Source organism: Neophocaena asiaeorientalis, unplaced genomic scaffold, assembly GCF_003031525.2.
Source record: "Neophocaena asiaeorientalis asiaeorientalis breed wild unplaced genomic scaffold, Neophocaena_asiaeorientalis_V1.1 scaffold76, whole genome shotgun sequence".
Classification (NCBI taxonomy): Eukaryota; Metazoa; Chordata; class Mammalia; order Artiodactyla; family Phocoenidae; genus Neophocaena; species Neophocaena asiaeorientalis.
Genome location: NW_020173668.1, coordinates 1,868,061 through 1,888,111, shown reverse-complemented (window position 1 = coordinate 1,888,111; position 20,051 = coordinate 1,868,061). Strand labels below are relative to the sequence as shown.

General features: G+C 50.9%; 4 protein-coding genes across 10 annotated transcripts in view; 3 read left to right on the top strand and 1 right to left on the bottom strand.

Annotated features, from left to right (window-relative positions):
• SHC1 (SHC adaptor protein 1) overlaps positions 1-1,615 on the bottom strand; it is a 10,537-nt gene extending 8,922 nt beyond the window's left edge. For all 3 annotated transcript variants that reach the window (XM_024748221.1, XM_024748222.1, XM_024748223.1), the window contains exon 1: positions 1,473-1,615. The gene's annotated coding sequence lies outside the window, so the exon portion shown is untranslated. The remainder of the gene's footprint in view (positions 1-1,472) is intronic.
• A 287-nt stretch (positions 1,616-1,902) lies between these two features.
• On the top strand, positions 1,903-5,322 carry CKS1B (CDC28 protein kinase regulatory subunit 1B). Its single transcript, XM_024748255.1, has 3 exons — positions 1,903-2,029; positions 4,063-4,190; positions 4,804-5,322. The coding sequence occupies exons 1-3, from the start codon at positions 1,971-1,973 to the stop codon at positions 4,854-4,856; spliced, it is 240 nt and encodes a 79-aa protein (XP_024604023.1). The 5' UTR covers positions 1,903-1,970; the 3' UTR covers positions 4,857-5,322.
• Positions 5,323-12,140: 6,818 nt separating this feature from the next.
• FLAD1 (flavin adenine dinucleotide synthetase 1) lies at positions 12,141-18,051 on the top strand. Of its 5 annotated transcripts, none has more exons than XM_024748290.1 (8): positions 12,141-12,161; positions 12,710-12,934; positions 14,450-15,194; positions 15,898-16,045; positions 16,504-16,602; positions 16,680-16,869; positions 17,638-17,711; positions 17,829-18,051. In XM_024748290.1, the coding sequence occupies exons 2-8, from the start codon at positions 12,854-12,856 to the stop codon at positions 17,962-17,964; spliced, it is 1,473 nt and encodes a 490-aa protein (XP_024604058.1). In that variant the 5' UTR covers positions 12,141-12,161; positions 12,710-12,853; the 3' UTR covers positions 17,965-18,051. The 5 variants fall into 5 exon arrangements, with proteins under 5 accessions (XP_024604058.1, XP_024604057.1, XP_024604056.1 ...); XM_024748289.1 differs by lacking the exon at positions 12,141-12,161 and adding an exon at positions 12,189-12,253; XM_024748288.1 differs by lacking the exon at positions 12,141-12,161 and having other exon boundaries at positions 12,277-12,934.
• Positions 18,052-18,152: 101 nt separating this feature from the next.
• On the top strand, positions 18,153-19,149 carry LENEP (lens epithelial protein). Its single transcript, XM_024748293.1, has 2 exons — positions 18,153-18,790; positions 18,878-19,149. The coding sequence occupies exon 1, from the start codon at positions 18,552-18,554 to the stop codon at positions 18,735-18,737; it is 186 nt and encodes a 61-aa protein (XP_024604061.1). The 5' UTR covers positions 18,153-18,551; the 3' UTR covers positions 18,738-18,790; positions 18,878-19,149.
• The last annotated feature ends 902 nt before the right edge of the window (positions 19,150-20,051 follow it).

Below are 20,051 nucleotides of genomic sequence, written 5' to 3'. Positions count from 1 at the left end.
ATCTCCCCCCCCCCACACACACACACACACACACACACACACACACACACACACACACACACACACACACACACACACACACACACACCAGGATGTCCTCATCTTTAGAGGTGGGCATTCTATGGGTGCCTGCAGGATCCAGAAGCAGGGAATGACCAACAGGTGTGAGCATTGTTAGAAAAGAAAGAGGAAGTAGGGATTTTTAAATTTATGTAGGAAGAAAGGAGATTGCTACTGGGAATCCGGGTGACTGGAAGAAGCTGCGTGTGGCTTCTCAGCCCAGCAGGGAGGAGGAGGCAAGAGCGGCGGAAAGTAGCAGGAAATGGCGAAAGCTCAGGAATGTTTCCAGAAGGGAAGGCTGGGCAAGCGGGACCAGGAGGAATGCCCAGACTAGAACTCCGGTTAGGGGGAGGGGAAGAGCCAGAGAAGTGGTGGGGCCTGAGGAGTCCCTTAAAAAAGAAAATCAAACAGCAAAAAGGACACTATTACCTACACCCACTCCAAGCCACCGTTTTCTGGTGGTGGAAAACTTTCTCTCCTGTCACACCCACATGTCACACACCAACAAATCCATGGCCCTACCCAGCTCCCGATGTACAGGTATGAGACAAACAGCTGTTTCTGGGGTGGAGTCGGTCCTGGGAGTGGGGCTGGGAATCTATGAGCGAGTCTCCCTCCCACTCTCGTACCAAACCCCAAGTCCAGCCCCCTTCAAGTAGGTCCACCCTTGGAAGGGGGTAAGGGAGAGGAAAAGGGCTGCCTCTAATCTCTTACTCCTCAGAGCCAGAGATGTGAACTTCTGACTTCCTACCCAGTGGAGCATGAGAGCTCAGGAAAACTGAGCCAAAGTCCCCAAAGAGAAAAAGAACAAGGAAATGTTAAGCAGGTGAAGTTTCTGGGATTGAAGACAAAGCTTCTGAGGCGATGACCCGGGTCTTACAGGGATAACGCTCCTGAGGGGGCGTGGCCCTCTCAGGACACGAGCATCAGAGAGACTCCCAGGAAGCAAGGCTTCTGGACACTCAGACGTGGATTAAAGAGGGGGCGGGGCTTCTAGAGGGGAGGAACCCCTAGAGAGGCGTGGCTTCTTGAATTCGAATAGTTCTTTGAGGGGCAGGGCTCTGCCCTTTCGGGAGATAGGCTTTTTGATAGACAGGAGTTGGCGGAGAATCGTCGCTAGGAGGCGGAGTTTCGGGGAATTGGAAGGACTAACGTAGGGTTTCTAGTAGTAGGGCCTGGAAGCATGTCTGGGGGTGGGACTTCCAGGAAAGTCGGGCGACAGAGTGGGGTCGGGGACAATAAATAGAAAACAAGTCGGGATTCGGGGAGCCCCCTGAAGTTGGGAGGTGGGACTTCCGGGGAGGGGGTCGCAGGGGCGGGGCTTATAAGTGAAGACCGGAAGTAGGGTCCCGGGAGAGGGGTTCCGGGGAGGAGGAGTGGGTCACCTAAGAAGAAAAAAAGTCCCAACTCACCAGGGCTTCATGGAGTCTCCGCACCGCACCGCGGGCCGATTTGGTTCCGGATCACGCCACTGCCTTCTAAGGTCGCCGCTCCAACTTTCTCCCCGGGCCCGGCCTCCCTGGAGAAACTTTATTTCACTCACTTCCGGCCTCACTAACCCCTGACCCTCTACCTCATCGTCCCTCCTTCACCCGGCCCACTTTCCCGTGTCAGCCAATGGCAGCACGAGAACGCGCACAGGAGCCGTGATAGCCAATAAGAGGCCTAGTTTTGACCTGCGTTTGTTCTTGAGCAACGTAAGCAGTGCACTCCAATAAGGACTCAAGGAGAAGCAAATCTAAGCCAATCGGAGGCTTGAAGGTGGGGTTGTCCCGCCTTCCGCCAGAATGACCAATAGAAAGCGCGGGCGGTGTGTTTGAAAGCGAGGCCAAAGAGGGTGGGAGCGCGTGCTGCTGGGAGTTGTTTGGAGGTTGGCGGTGCGGGGCTGACGGTCGTCAGGCAGGGTGATTATGTCGCACAAGCAGATTTACTATTCGGACAAATACGACGACGAGGAGTTCGAGTACCGGTTAGTGCCGGCGCGGGGGCAATAACAAGGTCGTGAGCTTTGAAAAGTGAGGGCACGAGGAGTTAGTAACGCGGACTGAAGCTACAGAATGGCGCATGCGCGGGAGATGAAGGGACTGGGTGCGAGCCGTGAGAGCGTAAGGCGCATGCGCGAAGGGTAGGGGGCGATCGTAAAAGAAATCCTCAAGAGGTAGAGAATTTGGAGTAAGCTCTCCTGTTGGGAGGAGGCGTGGGTGGACGTGGTTAGAGTATTAGAGTGCCGACCACCCTCAGCTTTGCGGGTTTCTGGATCATTCTCTCACCTTCACTGAGCAAATTGAATTTGCCTTCTTGAGACTACTTGTATCATGGCAACACCGTAGAGCCTCCTGGGAGAAGGTGGCAAAGGCGGATCCCGAATTTTCCTCGAGGCTTCAAAGTGAGGGGAGAGCCTGAGTGTTGCTTATTAATTCATGGAAAGGGGGCGTGGTTGCCTGGCTTGTTTTAGGAAGTGGGCTTCGAAGAATTGGAGTGGAATAAAACTGGCCAGGAGCATTGAGAAAAGACTTAATATAGACCTAATAGATTCCCGTCAAATATTTGAAGGGCATCTACTTAGGAAACAGTTATGGAGTGCTTATAGGTTTCAGGTGTTCTACTAAAGTGCAAGGATAAGCCATGGTCTCTGCTTTCAACAAACCTAAAAATCTGTGGAAGTAATGACAGATAGCAGAAAGAAGGTGATAATTGGTATGATAGAACTATGTACAGATTGTGGTGGGAGCACGTACGACTTGCCAAGCATGGTGAAGAAAGGACTCCCTATAGTTTGCATTTGATAAACCCTAAATCCATAATTCTAGATTAGAAAATTAGGGAAGACAAAGAATTCTACAAATATTGGCATTCGACCAATCTATATGAAGCGTAATACTTAAAACAACTGGAAGCTTGCTTTCCTTGTGTTTCTTCAGCCTATTGCAGGGCTCTGGGCCTTCTGGAGAACTCAGTGTCTGCTGACAAACACACTATTTGTATTATTTTTATGCCAAATCCTTGGGAAAGGCCCCCCGGCCCTGTTTGGACCCAATTAACTTTCTTTTCCTCAGCTGTTTTCCTCTACATCTGAACTAGGCTAACTAAAATTAAGAGCTTATAATGTCTTTGCAGGGCTAGAAACATCACTAATTTCATCCCCTGGAAGATGTAAGTCTTGGCAGTGATATTTGGTTTAAGAAAAGGGTTTGTTTGTTTTTTTGGTCTAAATAGGTATGGAAGCCAATCTTTATGCCAGGGACTTGTTAAGATGTAAGCTATTTTCAGACATTTAGACTAGAATTGACTCTTTGGTGGAAAAAAATCCCTTTTACTTAGCACAGAGAGAGCATTCAGTACATTTTCATTGAAAATGATGAAGTCTGAATCACCCCAATTCATGTCAGAGTAGTAATTTCTTTGCCATGAAAGGAGACTTACCCTTGGTTAGAAAAGCATGGAGTTCCCCCCAAAGAAGTCTCATGGCACATCCCTTCAGAGTTAGGAAAATGAAGTTAGGATAGATCTTAAAGGATAAGATATATTTCACCCTTTGTTCTGACTCTTCCCTGATAGGGCTTTCCTCTCCATGAAATTACTTCTCTCCCTTCCTCCTTACAATTCTGTTCAAAATTGCCTTTACTTATTAACTGTGTGTGTGTGTGTGTGTGTGTGTGTGTGTGTTGTGGGGTTCCCATTATATTATTTTAGGGTCATCAACTAGAAGACTATAAGCTCCGAGAAGGCAGAGTCAATATATCAACAGTGCCTGGAATTTAGGTGCCCATTCACTGGTGTTATTCATTGATGTGTACTTTTTAATATACTTTTGTGAGAATGTACGTATCTTGGCCTTTATTTCTAGCTGCCTCTGCCCCACAATAAGATTATATAAACTCCCTGCCATTAGGAACTAGTTTGTCTTTTCTTGCCTCTCTTGGCTTTATATGCAGGCACTCGTCTGACAGACTGTACCCAGTATTGATACAGATTCCCCACCTTCCCATGTTTCTGTTACAGGCATGTGATGTTGCCCAAGGACATAGCCAAGCTGGTCCCTAAAACCCATTTGATGTCTGAATCTGAATGGAGGAATCTTGGCGTTCAGCAGAGTCAGGGATGGGTCCATTATATGATCCATGAACCAGGTCAGTGCAATGGCAGAAAGCAACCATGTAGGACTGAGGAAATGAAGGAATGATAAGGTTGCATAACCCAAAGAAATAGGGGGAAAGTGGGGATGATTTACTAGTTTCTTAACTCACCAGACATCTAGAAAAACAGGAGTGACCAAAAATAAGAAAGTATCTGGGAAGTTCAGAAACAACCTGTCACTGAAAAAACCTCCTTTAATCTCTAATTTGGTCAGAGGATTTTTTTTTTTTTTTTAAGGCTACATATACACTGGTAGAGGTTATTGGCCCCTGCTTCATTCTCCATCAGAAAGTGAATTTTGGGATGTGTTCCAAATAAACCAAGGAAAGTATATTTCTTGATAAGACACCAGACACCAAACTGCCAGACAAAACTAATAAAGGACGCCCCGGGGCTGCACAAACATAGCAAGAGAACTGATACTGACAATTCTGTACTTGGCACACAGGCCAGGCTTCGGGGTCTGCTTCTAAGGCCATATGCTTAAATCTTAATTTAGTTGTAAAGATCTGAGTGGGTGATACCTGGGAAGTGGGAGTGGGAGATACTATAGGTTGTGCATAGGATGATGTGAGCTTGTCTCTTAGATTTCACTCACTCTTTCAGAACCTCACATCTTGCTGTTCCGGCGGCCACTGCCCAAGAAGCCAAAGAAATGAAGCTGGGGAGCCACTTTTCAGCCTCATGCTTTATACAGCTGTCTTCATTTGCTAACATCTTTCTGATGACATTATTATGTTGCCTTCCTGTTTCTCACTTTGATATTTAAAGGATGTTCAGTACACTGTTTGAACGTGTTGGAGACTGCTTTGCTTCTTGAGCAGAACCAACAGGACCATGGCCCAGCCAGACAACTGCTCTTTGGGTTGCAGCCTCAGCTAAGTGTGACCCCCAAAACCAGTGTGAGCTCTGTATCCCGCAGAACACACTTGGCAGATGGAGGAAGCATCTAAGAATAAGACCGTGGCTGTTACAGGGATTGTGTAAACTTCCTGTTTTTTTTTTCTGCCAGGTGTTGTATGTATGGTGATTTATGTTTCAATGTGTTGGAAACTTTCCATTTTATTCAAGAAATCTGTTCCATGTTAAAAAGCCTTGATTAAAGAGGAAGTTTTTATAATCTAATTCTCTCATTGTAAAGGTTTTTCCCCCTCTCAGGGCAAGCATCACATTCGCTATCATGGTTCTAATTATATGCCCTTCAGTGAGATAATGAAGTTCAGCTCTTTGTTAATAATGAGGTTTATTTCAACATTCAGGTAACTGGTTTTTAATCTACTTTAAGCAGACTCTGCTGTCAAACATCTACTGAAATATATTTCACTCTAACTACAGGCCTAAGAAAGAGGTTATATGGGGACAACTTCATCTCATCAAAACAAATGAATTCTTTTCTACAGTCAGGGATGCTGCCATTAACGTAGTCCTGATTTTTGAAGGGTACACAAGGGTAAAGGGAGGAGGCTGTCAGCCAGAGGCTGCTAGTGCACTCCACTTCCTGACCAGCCTAAGGCTCAGGCACACCTCTGGCCTGTTCACTCTGCACAATGGTTTAGGGGTGTTTTCAGTGGTTCTCACTTTGGCTGAACATTGGAATCACCTGGGTAGCTTTAAAAGTGCTGATGACTAAGTCATTCGCAGGGAAGTTGACTTAATTGGTCTGGGGTGTGGCCTGGATGAGGGAATATCAAGCATTCTTACACAGGTAGTTACAGCACTAACCTTTGAGAAAACAGTTGTAAACTGTGGCTATTTGAGAAAACATTTCGCCAAATAATAGCTTACCCTCTACTTTGAACAGAAGTGCTAAGTAAGGGAGATTAATCTTCCCACTTCTCTCTGTCTTCCATTCATTTTTTCCTTAGAGCTGTAGTAGTTCAAGTGTGGTCCCTGGACCAGAAGCATCAACATCACCTGGAAACTCCTTAGAAGTGTCCATTCTTGGGCTCCACCCTAGACCTACTGAATCAAACTCTGAGGGTAGAACCTAGTGACATTTTAACAAGCTCTCTAGGTGATTCTGGTGCATACTTAAGCTTGAGAACCCACTGTAAAGGATCAGACCAGAGCTGATGTTTGGGGAGGGCGGCGGGGCTTGTCAAATATCACCATTACTAAGAAAGATGATGTAGCATATATGGCTTATGTCATTAGGAAGGCCTGACTTTGTTTTTTTAGAGCTGAGACTCTCTTAATTGGAAAAAACACGGGGCTTATTATTTGAGAAAGAAGGGTCTAGAAGCCTGGCTCTACCATTCACTGTAGTGTTTTGTGGTTGTTGTATGGCATCCCTTCACCTTTTTGAGCCTGTTGCCCATCTGTAAAAGGGGCATCATATCTATCTTAGAGGGGTTTTAGGAGAGTAGAATGAGGCCAGGTGTGGTTCAGCAGTCCTCTAAATGAATGAATTTTAGAGCTTTACTACAGAAAACAGTGGCATCAGCATGACAGGAGTGTGGTGCTCCAAGGACAATTATGCTTAAAGGACAAAGAACGACCCTGCCTGAAAAAGTTGCAGCATTACACCCCCTACCGGACTCTTAATCGCCCTCCCCACCACGTTGAGATGGTTACGAAATTCCTGAGCCCACCTGGGCAACACCCACCTGGTCAATGGGACCTGTCCCAAATAAGGAAAGGCATCTGGGCTGTCCCACTCTCACCAGATAGAAGGAAGGTGTATGTGCCTCAGCCAATCAGTAAACGAAATTTTCACCCCGACCATTCTTTTATTTTCTGGCTATAAAAACCGATCAATAGCACATGTTCGGGCTTGACTCTGCCAGACTGCTAGGAAGTTGGCCCACTGTTCTGGCAGCGACCCTTCCCTCTAATAAATTCTATCTTCTTTACATTCTGCCTGTGTCTGGAAATTCTTTTCCAACCCACGTTCAGACCACAACATTTGGTGGCCTGTACGGGGATCTCCAGGGGCATCTCTTTCCCCACCTCCTCTCCTCATTCCTTGGGACCCTCTGTGAACAGGCAAGTTGCTGTGGAAGCAACGGAGGAACTCTGGCCAGGGCCACAGCCTGTGTGTTCCGAAGGCTCCACGGTTCACTTTGCCCCTGTAACTGCCTCCCAGAGCAGGTGAGGATCCCTCTGTCTTCCTTCCGACTGAGGACTAGGCCAAAGGGTATCTTGCGGGCATGGGTAAGGCATTTAAAAGCCATTAGGGTGCCTGCTGCTTGAAGACTCCCGTGAAAGGATAAGGGGGTCACGGAACGGACCAGGCTATTAGAGCGTCTGCCCCCAGCAAGACAACTTCCGTGCAATGCAAGGCACATTGTGGACAAAGCAAAACACAGCCCCCAGTCCCTTGGCCACCGCCTCCTCGGTAGGGATAGAAGGTGGAATCCTCAGTCCTCTTTTCTGTCGCTTCTGCTTCTTTCTCCTCAGCTCGGACTGACTCCAAAGGACCTCACCGCCTCTAGGTCGTCCTGGGAGCTCCTTCCCATCCCTGAGAGTCTAATAACGGTGAGTCAATTCCCGGCTGGCTTCCGGGGATTCCCCTCTCTGGTCACTGATGCCCTGGCCGCACGGTTTCTCACTGCTCTGGCCACCTCAGTCAGACGCGACAGCTGAGACAGTCAGCATTTTTGTGCCTAAGTCGCACGGAGACGTCACTGAGACAAAGAGGGCACATATGCCTGTCAGTGATTTTTTTTTTTTTTTGCCTGTCAGTGGTTTTTGCCTTTTTGCCTGTCAGTGATTCTCAGTACCCCCATTCTATGGCATTGGGGCTAAGAATGGGTTCAGGTACATCTGTCCCCTTAGACTCACCTCTTGTTTATATTCTCAGGAATTGTAAGGAATTTGACCCAGACAGTCTCAAAAAGAAGAGGCTCATTTTCTTTTGTAACACTGCTTGGCCCCGATACAAACTGAGGGACCAAGAACAATGGCCTCTTAATGGGACGCTAAATTACAACATGATCCTCCAACTTGATCTCTATTGTTGGAAACTAGCAAAGGATTCCGAGGTTCCATATGTCCAGGCCTTCATGGCCCTCAGTCAGAATCTGAGCCTGAGGGACTCCTGTCACATGTGTCTCTCCATTGCCGCTTTAATGCCTCGTCCTCCCCACCCTCCTCCTTCAGCTTCACTACCTCGTCCCTCCCCACCTCCCCCTCCACCAGATATCCTGGATGACCCTTCTTGTCCCCGATCTCCCCAGCCTCCTCCTCAACCTTCTGCTCCCCAACCCCCACCCCTGTACCCAGAAGCAGACCTTCCACCCCCGCCCCACACTTGGTCACCAGTAGCCCAATGCTCTGAATCGAGTCCCGATATGCTTCCCCTACGAGAGGTCGCTAACGGAGACCTAGATACTATCAGAGTTCATGTCCCCTTCCCCATGTCTGATCTCTCTCATATTCAAGGGAAACTGGGCTCCTTTAGCCAGGACCCCTCCATGTTCATAAGGGAATTCCAGGCCCTAACTATAGCCTTTGACTTAACTTGGCCAGATATCCACGTGGTCCTAACTACCTGCTGCATCACGAGGAAAATGCCAGGATCTGGGCTGTGGCTCAGGCCTGGGCAGATGAGGCACACGCCCGAAATCCTAATGAGAACCGAGCAGGGGCAGAGGCAGTCCCACGGGCAGATGCAAGATGGAGATACCAGGAAAATAAAAATGGGCCAGCAGGAGGGCTCACTAGGAGACATTACATGATTACCTGTCTACTAGAAGGTATGAAAAAGGCAATCATCAAACCTGTCAATTATAATAAACTCAGAGAAGTCACACAGGAACGCTCTGAGAATCTGGCCCTTTTTCAGGCCCAATTAGTAGAGGCTATGAGGAAATACACCAGCCTAGACCCTGAGATCCCTGAAGGTCAGGCTGTACTTGCAGTTCACTTTGTAAGCCAGGCATCCCCAAGCATAAGACAGAAATTACAGAAACTAGAGCAAGGGCCACAAACCCCATTTTCTGTCCTACTTGACACGGCCTTGAAGGTTTTTAACAATAGGGAGGAGGCTTCTAGGAACAGACGAGAACTAAGAGAGGAGGAAAAATTAAAACGACATGCTCACTATATGGCTCTTGCCATTACTCAGTCCCTCCCACAACAGGGACCCACGGGAGCCCCTCTCCCATCTCAGAAACCACCACGGACCTGCTACCAATGCAGTCAGCAGGGGCACACTGTCAGGAACTGCCACGCCCCACCACCCGATATCCCATGCCCTTATCATCAAAAGGGCCAACTGGAAGAGGAGTTGTCCCTGCCGCCCTCAAGCGGGTAGGCCAATTCCACAACCACCCAACACTCGGGGTTTTTCGGTCCCAGCCCCCGTGGGCCGAGGTCAAAACCAATTACCCCTGTGAGGGGTAATTGACTACCAGGAGCAAGAACCGGATTGCACTGTAGATCTGGGGCTCCTGGATGTGGATGACTGAAGGTGCCCGAGGCTCAACCTACAGGACCCTATGTTCCCCATAAGACTGGAGGAGCCCCGGGTAACCCTGGATGTGGCAGGGGCTAATATAACCTTTCTAATTGACACAGGGGCTTCTTATTCAGCCCTGACTTCCTTCTCTGGTCCCACTCGCCATTGTCCCACTCGTCGTTCCTCGATCCTCCTAACGGGGATGGGAACAGGCTCAGCAGGACTCAAACTCTATTTTCACTGCCCAACAGCTCTCTCTTGAACTCACACAACAGATTGCCAACCTAGCAGCTCAAATTAACATGCTACAAGAACAAATAAATTCTCTAACAGGAGTGGTTTTACAAAGTAGAAGAGCTCAGGACCTCCTAACGGCTTATCAGGGAGGGACTTGTGCAGTGTTACAGGAGGATTGCTGTCTTTTGGTTAATCAATCAGGCAAGGTCCAGACCAATTTTCGGGCCATGTATTTTTAACCTCCTTGTTAAGTTTGTCTCTTCCAGAATACAAATGGTGATGCAACAAAAACACCAGCCAGACAACACTCATACAACCCCTTGAACAAGCCGCCATCACTTTACATGGGGCCCACACTCCTCCCTAGATACACCCTGACAGAGAGCAGGCAACGGGAACCCAGGGCCCCATGATGCCCCTGCTCAGCAGGAAGCAGCCAGAGAGTTTGTCACCCCTTCTCACAAAGGGGTTCCAGAATGCCTGAGAGGGAATTAGGCAGTTAGGTAGATATGAGCAGGGTACCCAATAGGGCCAAAGAATTGGCCCTATAAATAGAAGGGGGAATGTGGTGCTCCCAGGACAATGATGCTTCAAGGACAAAGACTGACCCTGCATGAAAAAGTTGCAGCGTTACACCCCCTACCAGACTCTTAAATCGCCCTCCCCACTATGTTGAGATGGTTATGAAATTCCTGAGCCCACCTGGCCAACACCCACCTGGGCAACGGGACCTGTCCCAAATAAGGAAAGGCATCTGGGCTGTCCCACTCTCACCAGATAGAAGGAAGGTGTATGTGCCTCAGCCAATCAGTAAACGAAATTTTCACCCTGGACCATTCTTTTGTTTTCTGGCTATAAAAACTGATCAATAGCACATGTTCGGGCTGACTCTCCCAGACTGCTAGGAAGTCGGCCTGCTGTTCTGGCAGCAAGCCTTCCCTCTAATAAATTCTATCTTATTTCATCCTGCCTCTTGTCTGGAAATTCTTTTTCAACCCACGTTAGGACCACAACAATGAGAGCTTGTTAAATGCAGATCTCAGGCCCCACCCAAACCGCATGAATCCTGTAGATTTAAACAGCATATTAAGAAGGCCCCCATGGGGACTTTCCTGGTTAAGAATCTGCCTGCCAATGCCGGGGACTTGGGTTTGAGCCCTGGTCTGGGAAGATCCCACACGCTGCAGGGCAACTAACCCCTTGTGCCACAACTACTGAGCCCGCACCTAGAGCCCATGCTCCGCAACAAGAGAAGCCGCTGCAATAAGCCCTCACACCGCGCAACTAGAGTAAAGCCTGCGCGCACCAACAAAGACCCAACGCAGCCAAATAAATAAATAATTTAAAAATAAAAAATGAAAAGGCCCCCAGATGATTCGTAGGAGCGTTGAAGTTTAAGAAGTACTTTTAGACCAGAAGCAAGTGAAGTAAGAGGGAGCTAGGATAATGTGAGAATCCAAAGTGGACACGTGGCACTCCCTAGTCGCCGCCCTCACTCGTACCTCCAAGACCAATTAACTGGGAGAGGCTGTTTAAAGCACCATCTGGAACAAGGTGGGGCAAGACATTGTTGTCAAAGAGGTTTCAGTAGGGCTTCCCTGGTGGCGCAGTGGTTGAGAGTCGGCCTGCTTAATGCACGGGACAAGGGTTCGTGCCCTGGTCCGGGTAGATCCCACATGCTGCAGAGCGGTTGGGCCCGTGAGCCGTAGCCGCTGAGCCTGCGCGTCCAGAACCTGTGCTCCGCAACAGGAGAGGCCACGACAGTGAAAGGCCCGCGTACAGGTAATTAGCTTTACTGTTTATAACAAGGACAAATGAAAGTTCCACACACTAAAAGGTCACCGCCAGGATCTTGCTACCTCCCAGGCAATGCTGACAATTTTTCTTGGCTGTCCCTCCAACGTCCATTTGCCACAATATAAAATCCCCTCTGCACCAGTGCCAGCCCCCAACCCCTTAGAATAAGTCATGGTTAATGAATAACAGCATATGCATACAAGAATTTTAACACAGAACAGAGGTTAGAGTCAAGCCTCTCTTTACTTCCAGCACGAGACTGGAGCACCCCAAAGTCCTTAAAGCACCTCCAACCACCACCACTCATTTCACTCCCGACTCCTCAAGCCCAGCACTGAGCGAAAAGCCCCGCCCCCAACTAAGGCCCGGCCCCCATGTTTCCGGGCGAGGGGGTGACCACGTGGTTGTCGCCAATAACAACCCAGCACTACTCCCGCCCTCTAGCTAAAGCTCAAGAGCGATAGTCAACTACACCAATTGACCCTTAAAGATTGTGTGAGCGACGGCCAAAATGACCAATTAATACGAGGTAGGTAGGAGTCTAAGGCGGGACTCTGAGTACGGAAGCTACCACGGGAGGGAAGGAGAGAGGGAAAGACCCGGTGAAGGGGCAAGAGGCAGGTGAGAACCTGGAAGAGCTCAGCAGTCTGAAGCGTGGCGGGAAGAGACAGGATTCCGGGCTAGAAAGGGTGCGGAAGCCAGCAGAAGAAGGCGGCTGAGTTTTGGTCGTGGGTGGAGGGAGGGAACGCACTTAAAGGGGCCAAGGCCCAGGATAAGGTAGACATTTAAAGGAACAGATGCCCCAAAGAGAAGGGGCATTTAAAGGTGCAGATGCCCAAGATAGAGCAGACCCTAGACGAGCCGAGCTCAACGGACAGAAGACATTTAAAGTGGTAGGTTCGGGAGAGAAGGACATTTTAAGACTAGGACCGAGCATAGAAAACATTAAAAGAGGTATGGACTAGGGTTTGAGAACACGTTTATTAAAGGGACATGGATAAAGGAGTCGATTGTCAAGGGCGTGATGAGGAAGATTGCACTCCTGCTCTCCCCCATTGTCCTTTCTGGCTCCTCCAGGTTCCCTCGACCCCGGAACCCCAGTTCCCAGGCTATGACCCCCAGTGCCCTGTAGACCTGGCGGGCTCCGCGTGCTTGCGCCCCCTATTTGGGGGTCTGGGTGGCTACTGGAGGGCCTTGCAGAGGGGCAGAGAAGGCAGGACCATGGCATCTAGGGCCTCTGAACCTCCCCCAGGGCGCAGCGTGACGGCGGGCATCATCATTGTTGGAGATGAGATCCTCAAGGTGTGTCTGGGACAGAGGAGGGGGGAGGGGCAGCGTTCTCCTGTCCTCCGGAGCTTGCTCCACGTTCTGTTGAGGGAGGGTGAACCAGGGTGGGAGCCCCCTTGCTGCAGTAGGGTCCTGGAGTGAGTCCAATATACTGGAGGAAAAGTGACCTTCATTCTTTCAATTACTGCGTTGAAAAACTTGTAGCAAAGTCCCTACAATTTGCCAAGCACTATGGTAGGGGGAGGTGTGGCTTTACAGAAATGACAATGCATGTATTATTTCAGAGTTATATCCAACCTGTTTGGAAAATGATCCAAGGCATTCCACAGAGTAGATAAGTGAGATAGAAGGAAAGTACTAGAAGGGGGAAATTACTTCTGAATAATCAGGGAAGTCTCACTAGAGGTCATGGTGGGCATCAGGTTTGTAATAGTAATACTGAGTGCTTACTAGCGCCTGGCAGTGTGCTTATTACATCACATATGTGATTTTACTAATCCTCACAACAACTCCATGATGTGAGTACTTTTTTTTTTTTCCCTGCTGAGCCGCCCGACATGTGGGATCTTAGTTCCCTGACCAGGGATCAAACCCACGCACCCTGCATTGGAAGCGCGGAGTCTTAACCACTGGACCGCCAGGGAAGTCCGATGTGGGTACTTTTATTATAAATCTCAATGAATAGATTATGAGACTGAGGCTCAGAGAGGTTGAGAAACTTGCCCACAGTTGAACAGCTAGTAAGTGGTAGGTGGGGTTCCAACCTGATTCTCACTCCAGAGCCCCCCTTAACCACTAAACTCTCTGTAGAGAAGTAGAAGGAGACGGGGCTGGAAAAGAAGAGTGGACACACACCATAGACTCACAGCCTCAAATATTCTGCAAATGAATTTGAACTTTATTCTGTATATGGTTGGAAACAACAAATGGCTTTTGAGCCAAGAGTGATGCAATCACAGTGACACGTTAGGAAAGTTGTTCAGGAGGCACAGGGCAGAGCGCTGTGGCTGGAGGCTGGGGTTCTGGCCAGGGGTCTGCCGCCACTGTCCAGGTGAAAGTTGCCAAGGACCCGTTTGGTGGCAGTAGGAACAGAGGGAAGAGAGCAAATGGAGAGACATTTCAGAAGTAGAATTGACAGCTTGAAGAACCTGACGCTGTGGACAGTGTCTGGAGATGCCATTGACCAAAGGGACAACAGCCAGGGATAGGGTGAAGATGCCCAGTAAGCACCTGGAGCCAGAGGACTAAAACTGTCAGGGTTGGTGAGGAAGTAGATGAGTTGTCCCCATACAATTGATGATTGAAGCCATAAGCAGAGATGAAGGCCCAAGGGGGATCACATTACCCCTGACTCCATTCACATGGATTTTCCCACTCTTGCGCCTAGTCTGGGCTTCTGGGCAGCCCGAGGTGGTGTCCCCCAAAGAGCAGAGTGCCCCATCATCAGGCAGATGCAGCCTGATCCTTCCCCCTTTGCCCTTCATCCCTACGGCACTGACACTGTCATCTTCCCCATCTCCAATCTCGCAGGGACACACTCAGGACACCAATACCTACTTTCTGTGCCGGACACTGCGCTCCCTGGGGGTCCAGGTGTGCCGAGTCTCTGTCGTACCCGATGAGGTAGCCACCATCGCGGCTGAGGTCACGTCTTTCTCCAGCCGCTTCACCCACGTCCTTACAGCAGGGGGCATTGGCCCCACCCATGATGATGTGACCTTCGAGGCAGTAGCACAGGCCTTTGGGGACGAACTCAGGCCACACCCTGAGCTGGAAGGGGCCATCAAAGCCCTAGGGGGGGAGGGCTGGGAGAAGCTGTCACGGGTGCCCTCCTCTGCCCGCCTACATTATGGCACAGATCCTCTCACTGGCCGTCCGTTCAGATTCCCACTAGTCTCTGTCCGAAACGTCTACCTCTTCCCGGGAATTCCGGAGCTGCTGCGGCGGGTGCTGGAGGGGCTAAAGGGACTGTTTCAAAACACAGCTGTTCAGTTCCACTTGCGAGAGCTGTATGTGGCAGCTAATGAGGCCTCTATCGCCCCCATCCTGGCTGAGGCCCAGGCCCACTTTGGGCGCAGGCTTGGCCTGGGTTCCTACCCTGACTGGGGCAGCAACTACTATCAGGTGAAGCTGACACTGGACTCGGAGGAAGAAGGGCCCCTGGAGGAATGCCTGGCCTACCTGACTGCCCGTCTGCCCCAGGGATCGCTGGTCCCCTACGTACCCAACGCCGTGGAGCAGGCCAGGGAGGCGGTGTACAAACTCACTGAGTCAGGTAGGGGCCTCCTGGGGGAGGGGCAGCATACACCAGACCTTTGGTGCCACCCTCAGTCTCAGGAATGCAGGGGCTGTTGGAGGCTTCCCCCAGATCCAGGAGAAGGCAGAAGATAGCTACAGCTGATTCATTCATTCTTCCAATAAATATCAATTGAGTACCTCCTTTCAGCAGCACTGTGCTGGCTGTTGGGTGTATAACTCAACAAGACAGAGGTATGCCCTATTCTGGACAAGGAGTTTAACAGGAGAGGGAGACGTTAAACAGGTAATCGTGCATGAGGCGTCAGTGATGGGGGGTCTCCATAGCAGGGAGATCAGCCTTGATGTGGGGTCCAAGAAGGCTTCTCTGGGCGAGTGACATAGAAGCTGAGTGCTAAGGAGGATTTGGTCAGACCAGGAGGTGGGCAAGAGTAAACGGTGTGAGAGAGGGTCTGAAAGGAAGCAGCATGAGGTTAGGAGAATGGAAAGAAACCAGGACCTCCAGAGGGAAGACACTGAGGTGAAGAGTGCCATGAGGTGTGGCTGAATGACAGGCTGGGGGCAGACTGCAGGGCCGAGTGGGCAGATGAAGGCATGGGGAACACTGGGAAGATATGGAAGGGTTTTAAGCAAGGGCAACTTGGCCCCCACTGCCCTTTGACCACTGCCCTTTGACAGTCATATGTCTCTATCTGATGCCCTCTTCCCTGCCTGGCTGGCAGGGTCTTCTCTGAGAGAAAAGGTGGCAGGCGCCCTACAGACCATTGAGACTGCCCTGGCTCAGTACAGCCTCACCCAGCTCTGCGTGGGATTCAACGGGGGCAAGGACTGCACCGCCCTCCTGCACCTCTTCCATGCCGCTGTGCAGAAGTGAGCCAACCCCCTGGAGGCAAGACCCCAGAGATAGATCGGCCCCATTCTCTAGTTCCCCATCCTAAGAAGCAGGGAGGAAAGGGGGTGTCTGGGTGGGGTTTGGGAGGATGGTAGCCATAGTGACCTCTCAGTTCCATTCCCCCACCATATTTATTGAGCGTCTGACACCTGCCTGGCGCAGGGTATGGACGTGCAAGCCACCATCCCCGACAACAGGGTGGTCACAGTCCTGTCGGGGAGGTAAGGCTTACATACTGGAAACAGGAGTGTATGCTCCAGATTTGAGAGGTAAGAGGTCAGAGTGGGCTTCCCAGACGAAGTGGGTTCTGATGGATGGGAAGGAAGAGGAAAGGAGAGAAGGGGAGGGTGTCCATCCCAGGGGCCAAAAGGCAAGCTCTTTGGAGAGCATTTCCCTGCCCATCCTGGCAAGCCAATGGATTCTGCCCCCTCCCCAGGAAATACCCTGATGCTCAAGAGCCCCTCCAGATCCTGTATATCCGCAGCATCTCCCCTTTCCCTGAGCTGGAGCAGTTTCTACAGGACACCATCAAGAGGTACTAGGGACCTGAAGGTTTGGGCTCCAAGAGGGGCTTGGCAGGGCCCACTCTTGACTCCCACTGCTCTTCCTCAGGTACAGTCTGCAGGTGCTGGAGGCTGAGGGTGACATGAAGCAGGCCCTGAGCGAGCTGCGGGCACAGCATCCCCAGCTGGAGGCCGTGCTGATGGGCACCCGCCGCACCGACCCCTACTCCTGCAGCCTCGGCCCCTTCAGTCCCACTGACCCAGGGTGGCCTTCATTCATGCGCATCAACCCGCTGCTGGTATCAGGGAAGGGGATTTATCGCCTTCAGTCTCATGCCCCCTATCAGTCATTGCTCCCTGGCTCCCTGAGTTGGGGGAGGTTAGACCCTGGGGCTTGGATGAAACAGCCCCATCATCCGGGGGAGGCTGTGCTATTTGTTCGTTCAGCCTTTTGACCAATTTTTATCGAGCACTAATTCAACGGCAGGCATCCTGCTTTCTCCTGTGGACAGAACAGTGACTTAGACCTGTGCTGTCTGATACGGTAGCCATGAGCCATTTATTTACACTCAAATTGTAATTAATTGAAACAAAATACAAATTGCTAAAAAAAAAAAAAACTGAATTGTATACTTTAGAAGGGTGAATTTCATGGCATGTGAATGTCTCAATTTTTAAATTAAATTACAATTCAAAATTCAGTTCTTTAGTTCTACTAACAACGTGTCAAGCGACCACCATGTTAGCACAGATAAAGAACATTTCCATCATTGCAGAAAGTTCTACTGGACAGCACAGGCTTACACAGACATAGATATCCTCTCCCTGTCCTGGAACTTAGATGCCAGTGGAGGGTGGGTTGAGAAATGGAGAGGGACAGGATAAAAGCTTTCTCTTTCTTATTGGTTGGCCTACGCAGAGCAAGATGTACCAAAGAATTGGGTAGCAGGCCCTCCCTCAGAGGCCAAGGGAGCCGAAGAGCCCTGGATAGTCCCCTTCCCAGGTGGCAGTGGGTAGGTGTGGGAAAAGAAAGTATGTGTGACTCTTCTCTGACTCTGACCTCCCAGGACTGGACCTACAGAGACATCTGGGACTTTCTGCGTCAACTGTTTGTCCCATACTGTATCCTGTATGACCAAGGGTAAGGGATTTGGAGGAAGAGGATGGGTGTGTGGAAGATGTGAGGATGATGGGACTGGGAGAGCCGAGCCCACCACACTCACCCATGCCCTCCATTCCCATTCCCCCGCCCCACCAGCTATACGTCACTGGGGAGCCGGGAGAACACGGTGCGGAACCCAGCCCTGAAGTGCCCGAACCCAGGAGGACAGCCCACCTACCGTCCAGCCTACCTGCTTGAGAACGAAGACGAGGAGCGGAACTCCCGCACGTGACCTCCCACTCCTGCCCTGTCCAGGAGGAAGGGAAGGGGGCCATCCTGGGGTCTAACCTGTCAATAAACCACCTCTCCTGTGCCTGTTGCTCTGGCTGTGTCTTCCTGCTTCAGGGGACGAAAGAAGCAGAAGTGGGCCAGGCCCTGGCAGCTCGGAGCCCTCAGTGCTCACTCTGGGGCGGCGGGGGAGAGAGGAGGCTGGAAAGGAGCTCTCACTGATGATTTTCAGTGCCAGCCTCAGCTGGAGCCCACCAGAGGGCAGGAGCAGGGAGCAGTGCCAACCCCTGGGGGAAGGGATAACTGGGCAGGGCAGCCAGGGCTTCGAGGCCCAGGCTGGAGGAAGGGAAGCTGAGCTGGCCTGGCTGTGGAGGATGAAAGATGGAGTGGCCAGGCCCTCCTCCTACTAACCCCACCCCACCATCCCTGGGCACAGGGGCTGACTCAGCCCATTCTCAGGCCCAGAACTTTCCCTGTGCTAGACCCTGGGGCCTTTGTCCCCACAGTCATGAGGTCTGAAGGGGGTGGGGACAATGTTGATAAAAGGCACTAGAGGCAGCTCCCACACCCTTCCTCAGAGCTGCTGCCCACATGCAGTCCCGGATACAGCCCCTAGCCCAGGCCCTGCCCTTCTCCCTTGGAGGAGTTCTGCGAGACACTGGACTCCGGGTGCCCGTCATGAAGATGGGCACAGGGTGGGAGGGCCTGCAGCGGACCCTGAAGGAAGTCGCCTACATCCTCCTCTGCTGCTGGTGTATCAAGGAGCTGCTGGATTAATGGCAGCAGGGAGCTGCCTCCTCCCCGCTGGCATCATGGCCAGCATCGCTCAGGTGGGCAGGGTAGGGCAAACAGACAGGAGGCATGGCTGCAGCTTCTGTGGCAAAGCCTGCCTCTCAGCTTCCCATTCTCTTTTTTAGCACCCAGCCCAACCCCCATCAAGACTCCTGGGGCCAGCTGTGCTTGACCAAGGATGGGCCACAAACAATGAGTGAAGTGTGATCCTGCTTTGAGTTTGTGCCATCTGTCAGACCTGCCTCATCTCTGGGCCTCTATTCCCAGGCCCCACCGCCAGTGCACAGGAGCTTGGCCTGCTGGCTAGGACCCCAGTCAGACTGCAGCAGAACCTGGCACTCCTCCAAGCCTGGTACAGTGAGCCCACCGGCCCAGATGGCTGATCTTACCATACCCTCTTAGTACCAGGAATGGGCTGCCCCCAGTATCTCTGTATGAGAATCACTGAACTGTATGTATAATAAATAAGCCTTGAGACCAAACGTTCTAAATGTCTACAGGGAAGTCAGAAAAAGTCAGCACTGGAAGAGTCTGGGAGCCAAGGAGGGAAGGAAGTTTTCCTGGATAGAACAGAATGAAAGCCAGGTTTCCTGACTCACTGGTGCCTGGGTGGGGAGGGCGTTGGGTAGAAAGGCCAGGTTCCTCCCAACTTGTAGACAGGGAGGAGTCCAGCTTGGGTGGGGTCTTCTTCTGTGAGGCCCTGTGTGTAAGGATGGGAACCCAAATAGAAGACCTGGTCTGGCCAGCTCCCTGCCCCTGAAGATCTTGGGGAAAGCACTGAGCTGGTGCTAGTTCCCAGCTTATGGAGGAAGTCCGGCCCTGCTCCTCTAGCTTACACACAAAGCTGCAAGAGAAAGCCACCTGTATGGCCACACAGGTCCCTCAGGTTTATGACAGTGCATAGGACACAAACAGCCAGAATGAGCAGAATTGACTCTTCACTTCCCCTTCGCAGCCACCAACACACGCTCTCCCTGAATCACTCCCAGTGGTAGGCACACACCAGCCATTTACATCGTCTTGCTCCTGCCTAATGACATGCCCACTCACAGCCCCCCACGACCTCAGAGCCAGCCAAAGTGTCCCTGGGGTCTCTACCCAGCATTCCCTGGGGCCCAATTATGCCCTCCCCCCTCCATTCTGTCCTGGGACACTGGCCTGGAGATGGTGTATGTGGCCCTCCCTCACTGCCAGGGACCAGCTCTTCCTCAGACTTCTTAGTTAACTCCTTTTTCTCTGGGCTTATTTTCTTTTTCTTGCTTTCTCTCTCTCTCTTTCTTTTTTTTTTTTTTTTTTTTT

Coding starts and splice junctions, on each gene's coding strand:
- FLAD1 (XM_024748288.1), top strand. CDS start 12,626: ATGGATAAAGGAGTCGATTGTCAAGGGCGTGATGAGGAAGATTGCACT. Junction 12,935..14,449: donor TTGGAGATGAGATCCTCAAG/GTGTGTCTGGGA, acceptor CCAATCTCGCAG/GGACACACTCAGGACACCAA. Junction 16,603..16,679: donor CTACAGGACACCATCAAGAG/GTACTAGGGACC, acceptor GCTCTTCCTCAG/GTACAGTCTGCAGGTGCTGG.
- LENEP (XM_024748293.1), top strand. CDS start 18,552: ATGCAGTCCCGGATACAGCCCCTAGCCCAGGCCCTGCCCTTCTCCCTT.
- CKS1B (XM_024748255.1), top strand. CDS start 1,971: ATGTCGCACAAGCAGATTTACTATTCGGACAAATACGACGACGAGGAG. Junction 2,030..4,062: donor GACGAGGAGTTCGAGTACCG/GTTAGTGCCGGC, acceptor TTTCTGTTACAG/GCATGTGATGTTGCCCAAGG. Junction 4,191..4,803: donor TTATATGATCCATGAACCAG/GTCAGTGCAATG, acceptor TCACTCTTTCAG/AACCTCACATCTTGCTGTTC.